The sequence below is a fragment of the Mauremys reevesii genome, linkage group 9 (genome assembly GCF_016161935.1).
Source record: "Mauremys reevesii isolate NIE-2019 linkage group 9, ASM1616193v1, whole genome shotgun sequence".
Taxonomy (NCBI): Eukaryota; Metazoa; Chordata; order Testudines; family Geoemydidae; genus Mauremys; species Mauremys reevesii.
In genome coordinates this window covers 17,231,971-17,252,563 of record NC_052631.1, presented here as the reverse complement: position 1 = coordinate 17,252,563, position 20,593 = coordinate 17,231,971, and the positions used below count along the sequence as shown (strand labels likewise).

Below are 20,593 nucleotides of genomic sequence, written 5' to 3'. Positions count from 1 at the left end.
GTGCCTAGATGGGAGTCACTAACCTTGTTTAGGGATGCTGGCAGAACTCGTTATCTAGTATGTTAGATAATGTTAGTATCCCCCCAGTCTATCTAGCCCTTCACAAACTTTAGTGTATTTACACTTACAACAGCCCTGTGAGGTAAGGAAGTTGTATTATTCCCATTTCACAGATAGGAAAATGAGGCACAGAGACTAAGCTCACACAGGAAGCATCTGGCAGAGCAGAGACTGAGCAAATGGCTACTGAGTCCCAGACAAGGGCCCTAACTACTGAACCTTTTGGGGAGCAAAAAGTGGGCAAAAAAATGATGTTATGTGACCTTCCTGCAAACAATCAAAGCATTTAAGAACAAGTTGATAAATATTATGCAGCATTAAGGAACAGTAGCTGAGGTCTCACAAAGAGTCAAGAAGTGACATTTACATCAGACATATGTTTATCTTTGTCTATCCAGGAAATAGTTCATGTTTTGAATACTTATCTTTTACCTGGAGCATTAATCATGCGATATCAAACAACATGAACTGTTTTGGCTGACATTCTGCAAGATAATATAGTTATGAATATTCTAAATGTGTTCTCCAACTGTAGAAAGAGGCACCTCATGATTCAAACTAGCTGCACAGCAAACTCACAGTATCTGCTTCATTCCATTTTCTGTAGCTGCACAAAACGGTAGAGGCAGCATGTAAAATGAAGATGAAACATTACTTTGCTTATCTTCTGGTTTTTGATAATTCCACTGCAAAACTAATAGGTCAGAGAGGTGTAAGCATCAGCTCAGAAGCAAAACAAGTGCCATTCGATGGACTTACACTAACCATCTCCTTCTAAGCAGTTTGTTGTTTTGTTGGGATGCAGCCCCAGTATGCGGGAGGAAGTATTTCCTAATAAAACCAACATGGTTGGTCCCCATGGAGGACATGGAGAAGAGGAAGTATGGCCAGGACATCTCTGTGTCTTGGCAATTCCTAGCTGCGGGAATACCCCTTAGAAGATGTTGGCAGTCAGTGCCAAGTAGAGCAGTGTAAGGTGGCTCTAATTTATGTTTGAGACCACCTCAGTGGATAGGTGGCCCCATGACTGGCTTATAAAAAGTGGCTTATGGGCATCTTGTCTCTTCTTGTTCTACCTGCTGCTTTAGGGCTGAGCTGAGGCCAGCTCAGATGCAGCCCAGGATCTGGGTCTGAATGCTAAGAGCTTGGCTCTAATTCACTTTCCCGTTCTTGAAACACTTTCATAACACCTTTTTTATTACCTCAGTTTTATTACAGTTGAGTGCAATGAGAAGGAAGTTAAGCTCTAGTCGGAGAACAGATTTATTTGTGGAGTGGATTTTGGATGAAAGCAGTCAAAGTCCTGAAAAATGCTGAATTAAAATTATTGCAATTCAGGCCTATATTGGATCCTATTCAAAATGAATCATCTGGCCTAAAAAAACAGTGTATGCTACTGGTGCAATCACCTCATCCGTGATTATGAACACATGCTCTGGGACTAACAGGAGAGGTCTTCTGGGGAAAGATAAGGATTCAAATAAATAACAGTAGGATATTATCTAGCATACCAAAACTATCATCCTGGAGGCAGAGTCGGGCGAGAGCGGGGGAAAGATGCATTGCACAAACCATGGTGTCGGGAGGCCTTCCTCTCTTTTACACAGGTGCAAATCAGGAGCGCTTCAATGGGCCTGATTCTCCACTGCCTTGTCCCTCAGGTGGCTATTTACATCTGTGGAAATGTTACCCAGTCAGAATGTTCCATTACTCTGCATATGTATAAATGCTTAGCTGAGGTGTTAATGGAAGCCTCTCCATTGATTGCAATGGACTTTAGATCAGGCCCTACACATAAGTGTATTTGGTTCACTCTGATGTGAAAATCTAGAAAACCCTAGTAGAATCCAACTGTCTTTTGTTTTTAACTGTACACATGTAGGGTTTGATCCTGCTCCTATTAAGTCAATGGCACTGCTCCTACATGCTTAAAGTTATATATGAGCTTAAGTGTTTTGCTGGATCAGGCCCATACTGCCCAATATTTTTGATCAAAGACAAAAAATGTGTTTAACTTTAAATACCAGATGTCTTCCTTTCACCCATATCAATAAGAAATACTCTGGGTGTAATCCTGACTCCACTGAAGTCAGTGGGAGTTTTGCCATCGATTCAGTGGGAACAGGATTTCACATTCTATTTTTCATACACACGCAGATAGTCAAACTAACCGTCGGGCTCTTTACATACATTACACTTTCTTTCAGCAAATACACAATGTTAATCAAACAGAAAAACTTCCTAGAACAATTCCCTAAGCAGCATTTGCACACAGCCTCTCTTCAGAGTGTCAGCAAATGTCTGTTTCACCCACCAAGCGCCGACACAAATTTTATTAGCGTAGTTAAATCTGAGAGTGAACTAAACCTCTTCTGAATGCTATGAAGATGCCATTCATCTTTCCACAAGCACAAACATCCCTCTTCAGGGCCTAATCCAAAGCTCATTAAAGTCAATGGAAAGACTGACTTCAATAGGCTTTGGATCAGGTCTCTGTAGTAGATCTTGGCATTACAAGATGCAGGCAAAGTGTTTTTCCAGCAAAATTACTTAGGCCCTTTTCTTTAGTGGTGTGGCAGGCATAATACCCCAAGCACATGCTTGGGTGTTTTGTGGGCTCAGGACCTTTGCACATTAGGCTGTAAATAATTTTCAGGTTAATATGTGATTGGTGACTGCTTAACTTTTCTTAATCATTATGAAATGCACTTAACCCTGCATTTTTATTATCTTCTATTTGGCCGTTCACTGCAGATGTTCTCAAAGCTCTGCCATTGGGATTTGAATCACGTAATAAGATCCTAAATGTGCTGAAGAAAAAAATTCACTGCCTGGGCTCAAAGTGTATCCTCTTCATTTTGCATGTGTGTGTGAGAAAGTGCATGAGTGTGAGTGAGGGGGAGAAAGGCAGTGACATTGTGTTCCTTTTCCAAGTGCTTTCCTGCAAGCTGCCAGCATCTATGCAAATTACCCAAATTCGAATTCACAGAAAATCTCTCTAACTGTGTAATTTGTGGTGCCAGCATCAGAGATTGCTGTGTGATCCCGAATGCACTCAGACCAGGTAACCTCACCATCACTCCCCAGGAATGGACTTTGTTCTTCATAGCCAATAAGTGCTCAGAGCTGACTTTTACTGTTGATATCAAACTAATAAAAGTGTGAGCTAGTGGCAGCAACCTGGTTTTTTACTAGCTTCTGTGTTGTGCTGACATCAGAATATTAACCGAAAACTTGTTGATGTTTATTTTGCTTCAGTAGAGAAGTGCTTAGTGGTGTCATTTAAGTTTTTGGTGAACATTCTTAACCAATCATATAAATATCAGAAAAGCTCAGCAGTTTGGTGTAAATTCATAGATTTTAAACCTAGAATGCTCATCTGATCTGACCTTGGGAAAGTCACTTAAACTCTCTGCATGAAATCCTGGCCCTATTAAAGTCAATGGATGTTATCCACTTGTAACATTTGAGTAATATTTCCTTCCTTCCGTCCTTTGTCTGTCTTGAATATTTAGACTTTAGGTTCTTCAGGGCAGGGACTGTTTGTCCAGTGCCTAGCACAATAGGTCCTGATCTCAACTGCAGCCTCTCGTACTACTGTAATGATGCTAATATCAGAAATTTGAAGATTTTCCATCCCTAATCAGAGGTTTTCTGTACAGTTCAGGCATGTTCAGTGGTGCACCAGCTGAGTTTGCATTACATGCCAAATAACATGATAAGTCAAATGCACATCTAAGAAGCACCTGAGAAGGGTACATGCCTTATATTTGCTTCACTTGTATATCTCAGAAATAAAAGTAGTGTTCAATAGTTAGAAAGAGCTTCTGTCATTTTGTTATCTGGCAGACACGTTGCATGTTGCTGAACTTCAAGCCGGAGCAAATTTTTATGGCCAGGTTATAAGCCTCTGAATACTAGTGTTTATAATGGAAATGCTGGCACCACCTGAGATATGTCATTGTATTGAAATGGCACTTAGATAATTTTTCATACCCTTTGTGAGAAATACTTTTTCCATAAAAGTCTGCAGCCCATTAGCCCATGATGTAGACTAATGCCTTTCATTTTGTTTGGAGGAAAAACATAAAGAGAAAAAGCAACCACCTGCTGACTTCTTTCATTTAGAAACACGATTTTTTGTCTTGGGGTTTTTTTTGGGGGGGGGGGGGCAGGTATAGCAAAGGTCACTTCCCAGGCTGTGATCAAGGTATAGAAAAATTCTGTATACTGCAGCAGCTATAATAACTGCTGCAGCAAACTCAGTTTTCTCTGACCCGAGTGCTCATTAGTAGAACTCATCACATAATATTCATGAATTCACATATGCGATTAATTGCACAAGATTCTAAAAAAAAAGAGAATTGACAATGGTTATTATTTCCCATTCAGCTTTTAGAACTGAGTGAAGAATTTATGAATATTTGTAAATTCATACACAGCTGCTGAAATTTTAAGGCTGGCTTTAGGCTCCGATCCTGCACCGGTGCAGACCCCAGCACTTATTTGGAGTTCAATGGGTCTCTGCACAGATGCAGAAATCTATGTATGGAAAAACTATCTTCTTATCAGACACTGTGAGCCATACCACCAGAGTCCCGAGGTCTTTAGGATGCGTAGGGAAAGATAGGATCCAAAGTGCAAGGGAACGATTCTCCTGTGGAGGAAGGCAGCATGAGGAGCCTGAAATGTAGTAGTCAGTGGCTGTATCGCATTTCCAGTGGATTTTCCCCTGGACACAGAGGATTATAAATGTGTTTCCCCCAATACTGAGCTTGAACCTCCCATTTTTTTCTCCTCAGCATGAATCCCAGGACCCATGGAGAGTCCAAGGGAAGAGGGATGCTGCTGCTGCAGAGGTGGCTGATGTCTCCTTTCCATATGTCAGAGGAGGCAATCCACACAGAGATCAAAAGGGCATGATCTGCCCGTGTGCTACTATAACACCATTGTGCCCCCTCATAGTCAGGGATGCCTCTGCAGTGCCCTGCCCCTGATTTCCCCTTCTTCAGGGCTTGGGGTCTGGTTTCTTTACCAACAACAACAGCAACAAAATCTTCCACCCAGCCTTAAACTGGGCACAACTCCTCCTCCCTGAGGTACCGTCCCTTCCTGTTGTCTGGGCAGCTAGAGAAGGTGCAAGGCCTGGCCTGCCTTCTTTGCCTTCTCCCAATGGACAATAAAACTTTCAGCTCGGTATTCTTTTCCAGCCCCAACTCCCTTTTACAGGGACCACCGCAGGAGCCCCCCTGTCCCTGCAGTTTCACTCTGCAGTTCCCCTTCTAGCTCTGTCCTCCCTGAACGCCTCTGACCCAGGTGCAGTCCTGCCCCCTTAACTGGCTCAACTGGGAGCATTTTCTTTGGCACAGGGGAGCCGAATCGATTTCAACCACAGGGGGACAGCCACTCTGTGACAGCTTTCATCGTCTGTTTAATCAAACACTCCATTTAATCAAACAATCCCACACCAACTGTTATCAATGGAAAATCCTCCATTGACTTCAATGGACATTGGATCAAGTCCATAGGACATGGCCCTTGATGGCTCATTACAATCCCATCAATTTAAGTGCTTCTTTGGGTCTGTACAAGGATGGGTTTATTGGACTGGCTGTTGAATTTTCTATAAGGGAAATACCATACATAAACAGACACAACACTAGCTGCTATCATTTTCCACCAAAGAATGTCCATTTGCATTCATACTCAGAAACAAGAGGGGCCTGGAAGATTTGAGTATATGATGGTTGACAGTTTTATGTGATGCTAGGATGATAAATAGCATTGAAGAGAGGTGCCTACACCAAACAAAATAAAAATTCTTTGAACAGCAACATAACTTTCCATTCAAAGTATTATTTTTAATTATTATAGTTAGTTTTTCAATAACTGGACACCACACACAATGAACTTTTGTATAGGTGACACACTAAGCAAGGCCAAACGAAAATTCAAATTGGCAAAATATGAATGCAATTTAAGAAATTCTAGAAGTGAAGACAAGTGAGCACTTCAGAGATCCATCAGGATGATCGCATATCTTGATATGTGTATCACTAACCTATCTTCAGTCAGCTCACTCTCCAGACGACTCTTGGGAAAAGTGCTAATTGCTACCGCTAGAGCAGCACAGGAATTCGATTGATGCGCATAAGAGATTGGTAACAATAGCTCCTGACATGACTGTGTGTTGCGAGGTGACAGCTTGTTTCCTTGGCAACGGTGATTATGGAGTTCCATCCAAGACTCTGATCAGGGCTACAACTTTTCAAAGGATGCAGAATACAGCCCCACTGTGGGGAAGATGGGAAGAAAATATTTTACTGTAGACAAATAGCTTTATGCGAGTCGTGAGAAGTTAATGCAACAGCAAGACATGTCAAAAAGGTAGGAGGAATGAAAGAGGAAAAGTAACTTTAGTCTTTGTACTGTTGGCTTGACACACTTTGAATAAACAAGATAGTGTTACAAGATTGAATATCTTTTTAAAACGTACAGTTACTGTGCCTGAATTGTTGATGGTATCTGTTATGCAATAGAAGCAATCAAGAAATATGTCTCTTTCTTGTTGTAATTTAATTACTGCAAGACACACAGTGTTGTAATATAAATGGATTATTTATGATAAGTACAAAAGTCACATTGATTAAGATGCTAAGTTTGCAGTTAAGTTCATGGAAAACTGCATGGAATTTGAGTAATAAATATACCAGTAATGGCTCGTTATGTCTGTTATGGCTAATTGTGTTAATTAAATTTCTTTTGCAGGGTAGTTTTATTTTACAGAAAGCAAGATAATTTATGTTACAGTTAAGGATAGAGATGCATTGTAACAATAAAGTACAGGTGTGTATGTTACCAAATTATTTTCAAAAGCATTACATCAAAATATTGCTGAGGGTCTCATGAAACCCATTCAAGAAAATAAACAGGAAGTATCAGTCAGTCACCCACTGTACCTAGGGTTTAGACAGCTCTCAGAATAATGCTTGATCTTACCTGCATTGCATTCACCTGTTGCAATACCTAGGCACAGTGCAGTGAACTGAGAAAGAAGGGTTAGTCTCAATTCTGAATTTCCTGGCTTTTACACGACATGTTTAAGTTAGATTTGTAGGTTCACTTTACGTTCATTTTTGCATATCTGCTTTGGCATGTGCAACTGACTGATCCAGCAAAGTGACTGGGTCCCCATTTTGTGCATACAAACTGCTATTTGTGGGAGCAGTTTGGAGAGGGAAATGACCAGATATCTGATATTCACTTGCAAAAAATGGCAACTAGAAACTGGCTAAAATTTTGACCTATGCTGTTTTTCTTTTGGGGTTTAACATCCATATTTTGTTTATTTTTCTCTTAATGTATGATGCTAAAAACTCGATTAAAATGAGTATTTCAATTCATCAGTATTTTCGGAGTGGCCTTGTATCACCATTACAATGACTCTGGAGCACTGAGATGTTGACTGTGGGCTGGATCATGTTCCCAGTGGAGCCAACAGGAGCAGGATGGAAATGTGGAGGGCTCTTGGTGCTCCTTAATGCTGTTCCAGCAGCATGCAAGGGCTGTAAAGGGGCCCCAGGGAAATTCTCTTAATATAGGAGTTGCATTGGGGCAATATAAACACCCCCTTCCCACCATGGGCAGCACATCTAATAGGCTGTGCCCTGCCGAACAGCCCCACATGGCCCTGCCCATGCTTCACCCCGAGGCACCCTCCTGCTGCTAGTTGGCCCCAGCCCAGGCAGGCTGCTCCTCTTCTGGGAAGCCTACTGGGGCTAGGGTGGCTGGGATGGCCCAGTGCTGGGTGGGCCCCAGGCAGAAGGAATGGGCCGGTCCAAGGGCTAGCCTCCCTAAGCCCTTGGTTCACCCACCACCCATGCTTCCCACCCCCCAGTGTAAGGGTGTGCTGGAGACAGGACTTGGGGCATGAGGGAGCATTCTGGAGTGGCGAGGGGAATAACTCTAGTTCAAAGCACTATGACTATTCTGATCTGCAGAGCAGTCCACAGGTAGTTGGAGTAAGGCTGCTATAAATTAGACCAGACCCCACAGCTACTGTAACTTATAGTCAGAGACATTCCAGCCCCCAAAGAAGCCCAGGATCAAGGCAAGGCAAGGAATGGCCTAAAGGCACCTTTGCTCCCACTCCGTTTGTGGTGCGTGTTCTGTGCTGTGTCTCTCATGAAGCAGAACACAGAATTCGGTGCAAATCCTGGAACGTTTCCATTTTCATTAGATTTGCAGCAGCGTCAGAGGAAGTGTTTTGAAACACTGCTTTTGACATTGTCAAACATTGCAAATACTGCATAGGAAAAGTTTCCATCCCAAACATCTTCACTGCCATCTTCAGAGATAACACAGGGATAGCTTTTCAAAGCATTGCATTAGCTTTTAATGTTTTCTATCTTTAAAGTCAGTTGGAGTCAGACATATAAAGCCCATGCACTGCTCTTGGAAAACGTACCCCTTTCTGTTCCCATTGCCTATGGAAATTTTGCCATTGATTTCAATGGGAGCAGATCCATTTCACCAATATGCCATTGACATTGGGCAAGGTTCTGATTCTGTGAGGTTCTATCAGTGAAGTCCATGGGACTACGTCATCTGTTCACTGGCATGACTCGGTACCTCATTAAATCATACCCATTGTTTGGAGCATAGGTAAAATACTATGAAAGGTGCAGTAGCTGTGGTATGTGCACAGCTTCCAGTTTGCAATGTCAAATATTTCAGTTTTATTCCCTACTACTACCACTAAAAAATAAAATCCACAATTCTTCAATCAAAGCTACACAAGCTAAATCTTAGGATCATTCTGCTCTCACTTATATCAGGGTAGATAACACCAGTCAAACCATGGAGTCACTCTGGATTTACAATGGTGTAACAAAGAGCAGGATTTGTCAGCATGTTTCTTATTTAAATTAAGCAGCTATTTTATATGTATAGCATAAGAAAAACAAAACATAGGGAAACCACCCACAGCACCAAAGCTCTAACTGATTCAAACCATATTTAACCCTTTAAAATCAACATCTAAGCCACTTTTTTTGCTTATTGGGTCAGATTCTGAAATTGTGTTTATGGATTTAATATCAGGTGCACAACTACACTCATGCTATTAGAGACTCAGTTGATGCCAGCTAAAAGAATCGGCGCCTCCACGTGCAAAAGATATGTGCAATATATGTTTTTCACTTGACAATTTTGAGTTTCTCCCTCAACCTCCTTTCATACGATTTCTAAAATACAGCCAACACTGCTTGCTTTAAAGACATTATAGATCATCACTGAAAAGAGAGAGAATGCAGTGGGGTTATAGCCACAGTGAGTTTCCATTAGAGCATTAGTGAAATTAATTCCTCTCTCATAAGGATTTAGATGTGTGATTTATGATAACCAGTTTTTCACTGCTGGCAAAGTGAGGGGAAATGACTCAGCCTGGACAGACAGCATACATCTCATTTTTTCACTTAATAGTTGACATAATCTAGAGTGCTGCTCCCAAAGGTGTCACTGGAGATTCATATCCAGCCAAAGGGCCTCGCAATCAAGGCAGAGAATTTTGGTAGTTTCATACATTGTAAGCGGTAATTGTTTTGAATTGTATCCTTCCTGAGTCACTGTAATTTCCTTTAGATCAACTTTAAAAGGCAGTAGTTGAAAATGAGAGAGAGAGAACACTGGGCATGACAAGAGACAATGGGTTCAAACTACAGCACAGCAGATTTAGATTAAATCTCTGGAAAAAAAAACATCCTAACTATAAGAACAGGCAGACAATGGAACAGACGCCTAGGGAGGTTGTGGAAGTTCCTTCACTGGAGGTTTTCAAAAGGAGGCTGAACAGCCACCTGTTTTGGATGGTTTAGACACAACAAATCCTGCATCTTGGCAGGGTTTTAGACTAGGTGACCCTGGTGGTCTCTTCTAATCCTATGATTCTATTTCCTGAGCAAAATCTATTACAATAATGCTAGATGTCTAGCTGAAACGTACTGAAATCAAACAGCGCAGAGTCCAAAGCTCCATCCTCTGTCTGTCGCTCCTGTTGCAGCCCACCTGACATTCTGAATTGCTCCTTTCAGCTATCATTTCTGGAATTCTGAGTGCTAATTCAATACCCATTTATGCAGTAAGCAAAGACTTTTATAGTAAATTGGAGAGGATTCTGCTGCAGCAATCATGCTGACTGCAGAAAGTCCAAAGCTAGAGGTGGATCTTCAGCATGGGCAGTGCGTGAACCACAGGCTGGGGGAGGCTAGCCCCCAGCCCCACCCCTTCTGCCCAAGGCCCTGCCACTTCCACGTCACCCACACTGGAGCCCAGAGCCTCCCTCCCACCCCACCCCACCGCAGCCACCAGCCCCCACCCCAGGCTAGTGCTCCTAGACCCAGAGTGCCAGCGGCGCAGCCCCAGCCGCAGAGTGTGGTCACAGCACAGGGACCAGGGAACTGGCAGGAGGGAGTCTGGGGGCGGACCATGGGGGGGGGGCACACCTGGCTGTTTGGGGAGGCATTACATTTACTACAGCACCTTTCACAAGCACTAAATTTATGTAAAAAACAAACAAAACCAAAATAAAAACATAAGAGCAAAGACTTATTTCAAGTCACATTTTGTGTGTGAGCACATACATGAACAGAAAAATATAATCGTTTACATTATTTAGAAGTTTATCCTTAACATTTACGACAAAATCACATTTTCACAGAAGTATGGAGAAGATGCTATCCATAACTATGAAACCATTTCTATATATCTTACCTACTAATACCACTTTATTCAACCTGCAATGAATCAAGAGGGCCTCAGACCTCTACGCAGCAGCAATGTAAACACCATTTCAGATGGTCTAGCCACACGTTGTCCAAATGTAAATAATCACTCCATCCTTTCTTCATGGGGCTACTCCATGGTTCATCTGCTTATTTTTAACACTGTACCTGTATAAAAATAGGCCAACATTTTCATATCTGCTTGCCTAAAGACAGAGAGCGTATTAAAGGATCTAAAAAAAATAGGCTTGTTTTCAGAAATGCAACACACCACACAGCTCCCAATCAAGTCACCTGCGACTGGATATTATTTATTGTTGTTCTTTCAATCCCAAAAATAAGACAAAACAAAAAAGATAAGAGGAGCAGTTACAAATGATATTTCTACTTTGTCATTTACGAGTTAACATTATGAGCTTCCAGATAAAAATCAGACAAGATGTTGTGGGTGTTTTTGATGATACTTGAAAAAGGCAAAACAGAATCTTAGTTAGGCAAGTAGTAAATCTATTCATGATTATTTTCAAATAGGTATGTAACCTTGATTTTATTCCTTGTTTTACTTAATTTGTCTTTTACACTCTTGCTCACCATGAAACTTTCATTACCATCCCCACTAGAGTCTTTTAAAGCTGCTTTTTATTTTCCACTTCTGATCCCTTGTGTAATTGTTTTAATGATATTTCTTGACCGTTCGAAGAGCTTGTAGAGTAACAAGCAAATGATTATGCTTTATCCACACAGTTACTAAGTTGAAGTGATTTTTCTAAAGTGTTCCATGGTAGATTTCTAAATTGCAGCCCCGGGCTAGAGATGTTCACTTTCTTTGAAGCACAATTGGAGCAATTATGCCACTTTTGTTAAATAAAATGTACCTTTCAAAATTCTCTTGGGCCCTAGTCTAGCAAAGCACATAAGTATGGGAATTCATTTGGACTATACATGTGCTTGAAGTTGCACACAAAGTTAAATTCTTCCCTGGAACCTTAAGGCATTGTTAAAAATTACTGCTAGGAGAAAAAAAGGAGAAGATTCAGAACACAACAGTAGGGTGTTTTTCATACAAACTGTACAGTGTATCCCCAGATACAGCTAATCTCTGCAGGCCGTATCATGCCATTGATTAACAGGCACAAGGCAAGGTCCCATTGATTTCAATTGTGAGTTTGGCTTTCAAAGTGCTGATATGACAAGGCCTGTCCTTACAATGTTAGGGCCCCATCCTGCAAACATCTGTGCATGAGTAACAGTATTCAGGTGAGCAGTCCTCTGCATATCCCAGAGGATCATGTTGGCACAATCTTGTCACATATGAGGTTTTATTTACATTTTGTGATTTAGTTAACATGCATGAAAGAGGAGCCTTGCTGCTTTGTTTTCCTTGTCCATGAAACAGCCTGCATCACATTCACCAAATCAAGAGCATATTAATGGTTTAAAGTGTTATCTCTTTAGCTCCTCAGGTCTGAATACAAGCAGCCATAGATTCTGTAAATCCTATTCCTCTCACTGTTCTGCTCTAAGTGATACAGATACTACTTTGCCAGTTTTATCAAGACACAGAGGAATACTCCAGCAGAGCACTGACTCAGGGATATCTTCACCAGTAAGTGTTCTGTGTATCAGTCTGGTTATGAGTTTATAGAAAAAAACACTGATGGAAAGTAACTTTATGGATAGACTCTCTTTCTACAACATGCTAATGGATGTGTTCTGCCCACATTTAGCCTCCAGATAGGATTTGGTGGGCCAAATTTTGGCTAATCTAGGGAAAGTACTATAAGCAACCTGCAAATGGGTACACATACACGCTAAAAAAGCATACTCCATATGCTACCAAAGATCTTATTACAGGTAGTTCTGTGCCTAGCCAGCATACAGGCATCATCCATGTGTGGGGCTGTGCATAGGTGCAGTTGCTGGGCCAGGAATGGACTGGCATAGCTATGAAGACCAGATTTTGACTCTGAGGCTTGCCCTGAAATTCCTCTCTGCGACTGCTGGTCGGGAGTGCCCACAGAACAGTTTTTGGTGGGAAGACAAAATGTGTCAGACAGCTTCTGCTCCAGACTCCATTTCTGACTCTGGCTGCAGGTTTTCCGTGCTTCCATCTAGTGTCCTAAACTGGATTTTGTTTATATATATACTCTCTTCTCATTCATGTGCTATTTCATAACTGACTTTTATGAAGCATTTAACAAGTCATTGTTAAGGTAACACAACTCACCTGTAAACGTTCACCTAGAATATATTAGAAAGATATATTAGAACTGCAAAAAGTACAGAGAGGGCAACCAAAATGATTATGGGTATGGAGGAGAGATTAAAAAGACTGGGACTGTTCGGTTTAGAAAATAGACAACTAAGGAGGGGTATGATAGAGGTCTATAAAATCTTGAATGGTATAAAGAACATGAATAAGGAAGTGTTATTTACCTCTTCACATAACACAAGAACTAGAGGCCCCCTGAAGAAATTAATAGGCAGCAGGTTTAAAACAACAAAAGGACATGCATTTTCACACCGTGCACAATCAACCTGTGGAACTCATTACCATGGGATGTTGTGAAGGCCAAATCTATAAAAAGATAATTAGATAAGTCCATCGAGAATAGGTCCATCAATGACTGTTAGCCAAGACTGTCAGAGATGCAACCCCAGGCTCCAGGTGTCCCTAAACCTCCAAGTGCCAGGAGTTGGGACTGGACGACAAGGGATAGATCACTAGAAAGTGTCCTGTTCTGTTCATTCACTCTGAAACATCTGGCGGTGGCCACTGTTAGAAGACAGATTACTGGGCTAGATGAACCATTGGGCTGATCCAGAATGGCTGTTCTTACATAAGATTGTGTGTATATTTTTTCTCCTGGAATAATGCCACGGATTTTTGTATAAATTTGAAGATATTGTCCAGTGTTTAAGACCATTAATTAATTCTTTGTTTCTTTTATTTTACATCCTTCCATTAAGCTTCCCTCAGATTCCTTCAAGTATCTCACTTGGCATGAGTTAAAAGAACATGATGTTCGCGGAAATGAGATTCGTTGCCCCCGGGTGAGAGAAGGTAAAGATGAAAATTTGTTCCTTTGAAAAAAAAGACATATTCATTTTAAATCCTAAGTATTTTATCCTGTACAGAATTAAATACCAGGATGAAATCCTGGCCATTCTGAAGTTAATGGGAATTTTGCCATTGACTTCACCTCTACATTGCAGAAGTTTCATTTTTTTTAATCATTCAGAGAATAGCTGTTTAAAATTTAGAGTTAAAAAACAGGAACAAATGTCAAAACTGTAGTTTCTATATTTTTAAATTAATGCTTGGAGATAACAGATGACAGAGTAAAACCCCAATCCTGAGAATGGTAACACACATGCTTAATTTTAAGCATGAGTGGCCTTGCTGAAATAAATGAGACTACTCCAGAGTATGAAATTAGGCATTTGTTTAAAATTAGGTAAGTGTTTACAGGATTGGGACCTAAATGGAGAAACAATTCAGTAGTACATTATCTTACTTATATTTATATTATATGAATATATACACACACACACATATGCCTGCATTTTCAAATCGGGGGGGTCTACAGTGAGGCACCTAAATGAAAGCTTTTATTCAGCATTGAAAGGAACAGGAAATCTCATTTAATAACAAGCCACCAACTCACAGTGACTGTAAATTGAATGTAAAGAGTTGAATTAGCACCCACAATATATGAAAATCTCCAAACTAATTTACTGCTCAGGAGTCTGGGAACCTACTTTGGTATAATACCGTGTATATTATTGCAACTCAAATATCTTCCCAACTACATATATTCTCTTAAAAAGTAACTAACTACAGACACCGTATCACATCAGCTATTGAAAATATCTGTTTTTCTGAACAGGGCCTTCAGCAGAAGAGCTGTTTTTCAGAGGAGAAGAAGATGCCTTGCAAGCAAGAAAACAAGTAACAGAAAAAGAGGAATGGCAACAGAGGCTGCAAGAAAACTGGGAAAACTGTGCAGTAAGATCTTACGATTAATTATTGTTATTGATATAGCTCCATGTTGCACTGTATAATCAATGAGCCAAACAAATAACTGGGCCAACAATTTAAGGGCTCTGACTGGGACAGTATAATACATTACATTATATGTAAAAAGGGACAAAGAGTCCTGACGAAGTGGGTATTCACCCACAAAAGCTCATGCTCCAATACGTCTGTTAGTCTATAAGGTGCCACAGGACTCTTTGTCGCTTCTTGCCTGCTCAGACACTTTTTGGAACAGATGGGTGAAAAGTGGATCCAAATTCCCCCCCACCCCTCCATGCATGCTGGGCAGAATAGTTGAGCCAGCACAGCTCAGGGTACTAATTTACTGCTGGTCTGGATCAACAGTCAATTGTGACCTCTCTAATAACGATGAGGTAGCAGAGCAGGAATTGTGACACTGTGTCACAGTGCCTTATAGGGCTGTTTTTGCGGTGTTACAGCTTACACACCTCTCCCTGCCTAAAGGCGCAGTCTAGCACATTGAAAAGAGAGGCCTTTATAAATGGAAAGTCCAGAGAATAGATGGATTTTGGGAGGGAGCTTTACATATAATAATTGGGAGATTGTTTCAGGCATACCAGGGAGTGAGGAAGTAGATACAAATGTGAAAGTAGGTGAAAGAGAACAAAAGGACTCAGGAGAAACTCTTTGGTGGAGAGCATAGGGAAAGGAGGGGGTTGTCAGAGAGGATGAGGGTACAGATGTATGCAGAGTAACATTTCTGGCTACCGCTACCCTCCAGTAATTTGTTATTCATATAACAAAACATCAGTGCATGGTAGGTGGAGCGAACAAATTTAGCAACATATTTCTATTGTTCTAGGCCAAATTTGGCATCATAGTTTGTTTTAAATTAGGTATAACTCTTTTTAATAACTAAACATAAAAAGAAAAAAATAAGCTAAAGAATTTTCTTCGCATTTTTTCCCATCCCCAGAATTTGAACCTTTCATTTCAGGACTTGGGAGACCTTTACCAGCTAGAAAACTTTAACAGGATTCTCCGGAGATTAATTCGAGTGGAAAGGCTTTGGTTGGTGGACAATTCTTTGACAGACCTAAGTGCCATAAGGTTGCCAAGGTAGATGAAAAATCCTGTTGCCAGGTCCTATCCAGTATCATAGAAGTCAAAGGGAGTTTTGCCAGTGACTTCAATGGGAGCAGAATCAGGCCTTTAGTGATTAACAGAGCATAATATGTGAATGTAATTCTATTGAAAAATCCAGTTAATCTAAGTTCATGATATCCAAGAGAATTGAAAGCTATTATTGGGTCAGATTCTGCCACCTTGTTCATACTGAGAAGACCATAGCTCCATGAGAAGTTTCATCAAAGTCAATGATATCTTCTGCTAGGAGGAAAAGTTGTATCAGGTCAGTTGGAGGAAATGTACATAGAGATGATGGTACCTGACTCAAGGAGAGAAGCCAGGAGTTTCCACTGCAGTTATTTCCTAATGTGGAAATATATAGATATAGGGAAAGCTGAGGTTGTGTTAATAGTTGGAGTGGGAAATAATGGTCCCGCCATCCTAAAATGTAAAAGAAAGCTGTAAAGCTAAATTTTCAGCCCCGATTTGCAGCCATTGTTGAGGCAAAAAATAGCATTGCCCAATAGAGTTACATCAGTGTAAAATTGCGTGAGATCAGAATCAGGCCCCTGAAAGATGAACTCCTTTATCCACAGAACAGGTAAAAGCAGAGGCTGTAAACTTTCCCACACTTTGTTTGATGTTCCTCAGCCCTAACAGAGAATGGCACAGTCAAAGGGTGAGAAGTTAGCTCAGTCTGCATATCTGTCTCTTTACTAACAAAGTAAGAGCTGAGGTTGCATTCAGAGAGGATGTGTACAATGGTGTAAATTAGACCTTATGCTAACTCTGTCATGTTCCCTTAGTTAGTCCTACTTACAACCTTTGTCCCTACTTGTAAGGTTGTCTAAGTTGGTGTGATTTACACACTGAATTGTCAGAAGAAGGTATCAAAAGGTCTATGTTAAAGAAGCCCACATTCTGCTTTTCCTTTCTGACTGTAAGGGAGTCTAAATTAGCATACTGAGGTCCAGATCACACCCCCTACACATCTCTACTGAATATGACCCAGCAAGTGCCAGCTGTAGCTCCTGTGGTTTTTATAACGTGAACAGCTGTCCTCTGGAAACTGATTTGAGGTTACCAAAGTGAGTTCATGTTGGCCAGTGACCCTCCATCGGATGGTAATACCTTTTGGTTGCTGACCTAGACTGGATTTAAACTGTTAACATTGAAAGAGGCATTATCACAACCCTGCTACAATCTGTTCAGATCCTCCTAAAATTAATTGTATTGAGTTAACAAGAATGTACTAGATCTTCAGCCAGTATAAAATGGCCTATTTCTCTTTAAATCAATAAAGCTACTTGATTTACACCAGCTGAGGATCTGGCCCTATGTGTGTGCACTGTATATGTTTTCACAATAATTAAGGATGTATATTCTTCTGTGTATGTGATAAATGATGGCATACATTTTTGTACTTTACAGATGCAAAGAATTAAATGTCAGTAAAAATCATTTTACATCCTTCAAACAGCTGCCAAAGATACCTCAGATTCGTCACTTGTCACTGGCTGATAACAACATTGAGACACTAAGTGGGATATCAAACTTGAGATCTACTCCACTAGAATCCCTTATACTCAAGAGGAACCCCTGTGAGTTTAAAGAAAACTACAGGCAGCTGTAAGTCCTACATTATTGTCAGTAAAAACATGTACAATGAGAAAATATCTGTTCCTATGAAAGCATAAATGTAATACACTATTGACACACGATAGCTTTCATGGATTGTAAAGGAAACTGGCTTTGTTCTTGCTGGATTCTCCTGTCATCACAGGATAGTTCAACAAGTTTTGCAAACTTGAGCCAGTTGGCAAGATGACATGTGTCACTATTGTCCACCTGAGGAATAGTTTCCTATGGATTTTCACTCTATGTGGAATTTTCAGAAAGTGCTTGGACAACACTGTAATCCAGCAGCTAAGTGAGAATGAATTTTTGAATGCAAGCTCATGAGCTAAAATCAAGTCTATGGGCCAAGTTCAGAGGCAATCTGTAGGTGTAAGCTAGACTCCCTTTCACTCAAGCTGCCTTAGCCAATTCTCACTATACTAGAAGTCTAAATTGAATTACGTGGCAAGAAGCTGGATGAAGATGTTGGAAGATGGAAGCTAAATTGAAAGGTGGCACAAGTTCTTGCACCCCCCTGTTAGTGGCTTTTCTTGATGCTCTCCTGTCTTCTGCATCCCAACACTGTGTGAGTTACACTGACTTAGGCTCCCTTACACTCACTGGGCCAAATTCGGCAGGTGATTAAAGTTACATGGTAGAAAGTGGGAGTGAGTCTAAAGGAGTAAATCTGGGGGAGTCTGAGTTGTTGTAAAATGCTGCTGGGGAGAGTTAGAAGAAGGTGTAAGTTACACTCCCTGGAGATACATCTCTGTGATCCATTCTCCCCACTCCCCAAGGACTCTGATAGCCCTTCACAGGAATAAATGGCAGGTGGGTTGGGAGGGGGTTTTTGAGCCAGTCTCTGCAATATGCTCCTTACTGAGCTAAGACCTGTGCTGCCAGGAGGTTCCTAGGGAACAACTAATGCGGGACAGTTGTCCCTAGGGTGACCAGATGTCCCAATTTTATAGGGACAGTCCCGTTTTTGGGTCTCTTTCTTATATAGGCTGCTATTACCCCCACCCTCTGTCCTGATTTTTCATTCTTGCTATATGGTCACCCCATTGTCCCCATTACAGACACAGGATCTATTAGCTTGCTCTCTGGAACGAAGCCTCCATGAGGTTTCCTGTTCGCCTGCATCCAATCCCTCCAGCATGAGTACAAAAATCCCTCTCCCTCGAAAGGAGAAAGGAAAGGAGACTCCTTGATATGAACCTGGATGAATTTCCAGTAGGCTTTTTCCCTCTGAATTCTTCTTTGGGAGATGATGTTGATGTTTTTTAAAGCTAATTTTTTCAAAAAAAAGAAAATATATATATATATATATATATATATATTCTACTGTACCCTGAAATCTGAGATCTAACAATGAGACAGTGGGAATCTCGTGAAACTTTATTTCATTTTCACAAGATTTATCCAAAAGGACCAAAAGAGAGGAAAAGTCAATACTTAACTTTAATTAATAATGCTGCCTTATTACATTGATATAGACTAGAGTGTCTCATGCCAAGGGGTTTAAAAGCACGTTCCAAAATAGATACATGCCAGGATTGCTTCTCCTCCCACTGGAATACAGTCACCTCTGGCACAGAGGGCAGTAGACATTAATGGCAGAAATTAAAGGTATTAGGAAGAAACACCATTTCTATGAAATAGTATACCGGGAGCTTTAATGTCCACAGAAGGCCTGATGCATTGATATCAGAAGGTTTGAGATCAGGTCCATAGAGCAGACAGGACACAAGTGTTTACTGTCTTATAATGAAAGAAGCTCACAAGCATAAAATTTGTAAAACTGATTTTATCACAGCAGGATGAAAGTTGAGTCAAACACTTTGCAATTTGAACTCTTAGTTTCTAGGTGCCTGGGAATTTCAAACCTAATGCTTAGACTAAGCTACAAAGCCCTCCCCTTTGTGCTATGTTATACAATGGGCCTGATTCTCTATTCTGCTACAGGTGTTTTGCGCTTGTATAACTCCACTGACTTTGATGGCTTAAAACCAGTATAACACAGTAAACATTCAGATCCTTTGTCAGAGCTGGTCTCAAGTGGCAAACCCCAGTTTGGGGTCTGAATCCAGATTTCTAGTATGTTCAGATACAATGTTTGCTTCTGGCCCATCTCTACTTTTGATCTTAAAAATTATCCAAGTAAATGCCTCAAAATACTATTTTTTCTCTGATTTCTCCTGTAGAGTGTTCTCCAATTTGCCAAGCTTGAGAACGCTGGATGGGGTCCCAAAGCTGCCAGAAGATTGTCCACCTCCAGAGATCGGTTTTCTTTCAAAAATGTGCACCATACTGTAGCACTGTATTTTGTATCATAATGGAGCTAATGGAATTGCCATACTTAACAGAACTAATAAATCCAGTACATACACTTTTTTTTCTGATCAAACAGCTGTAGAGTCCTTCTTGAAAATGTGATCCAGTTGAATGTGCAAGAGAGATAAAACTGAGGAATGGATTTTAAAAGTTAGGCACACCTAAGTATATATACATCTGTGTACACATAATTAAGCTAGTGCACGCAAATGTATGTATGCTATTGTAAACTTCTAAGTTTGAAAGTCTGATCCTGAATGCTAGAAATATATCATGTTCCTAGTTCTCATTTCAGTGATTTACATTTAAATTAGAAATTATTATTAAATTAGAATAAATTGGGTTTACTGAACCTTGTCTTCTCTTCTTACTGACACCAGCATAACACCATTGACTTCAGCTGAGTCCTGGGCCAAGATTTTAAAAAATAGGAGCTTAAAGTTAGGCTCCTAAATTCATATTTGGGAGCTGCTGGAAACTCAGCACTTTTGAATGCAGTGATAGTTGCCAGACTAGATGGAACAGATGGGTCAAAATCAGATATAATATAGACTCCTCATACTAACTTAAAGTTCCTTATGGTCAGTGAGACTTTTCAGGAATTCTGTTAAAAATACACAGGGAGGGGGACCTGCTGTCTCTAATATAAAGCTCTGCTCCACTCTGACATAGG

General features: G+C 40.7%; 1 protein-coding gene across 1 annotated transcript; it reads left to right on the top strand.

The window, feature by feature from the left end:
• Nucleotides 1-6,257: 6,257 nt before the first annotated feature.
• On the top strand, nt 6,258-19,993 carry LOC120372229. The gene is made up of 7 exons (XM_039489144.1): nt 6,258-6,447; nt 12,297-12,447; nt 13,812-13,905; nt 14,732-14,850; nt 15,818-15,960; nt 17,401-17,598; nt 19,791-19,993. The coding sequence occupies exons 1-7, from the start codon at nt 6,422-6,424 to the stop codon at nt 19,900-19,902; spliced, it is 843 nt and encodes a 280-aa protein (XP_039345078.1). The 5' UTR covers nt 6,258-6,421; the 3' UTR covers nt 19,903-19,993.
• The last annotated feature ends 600 nt before the right edge of the window (nt 19,994-20,593 follow it).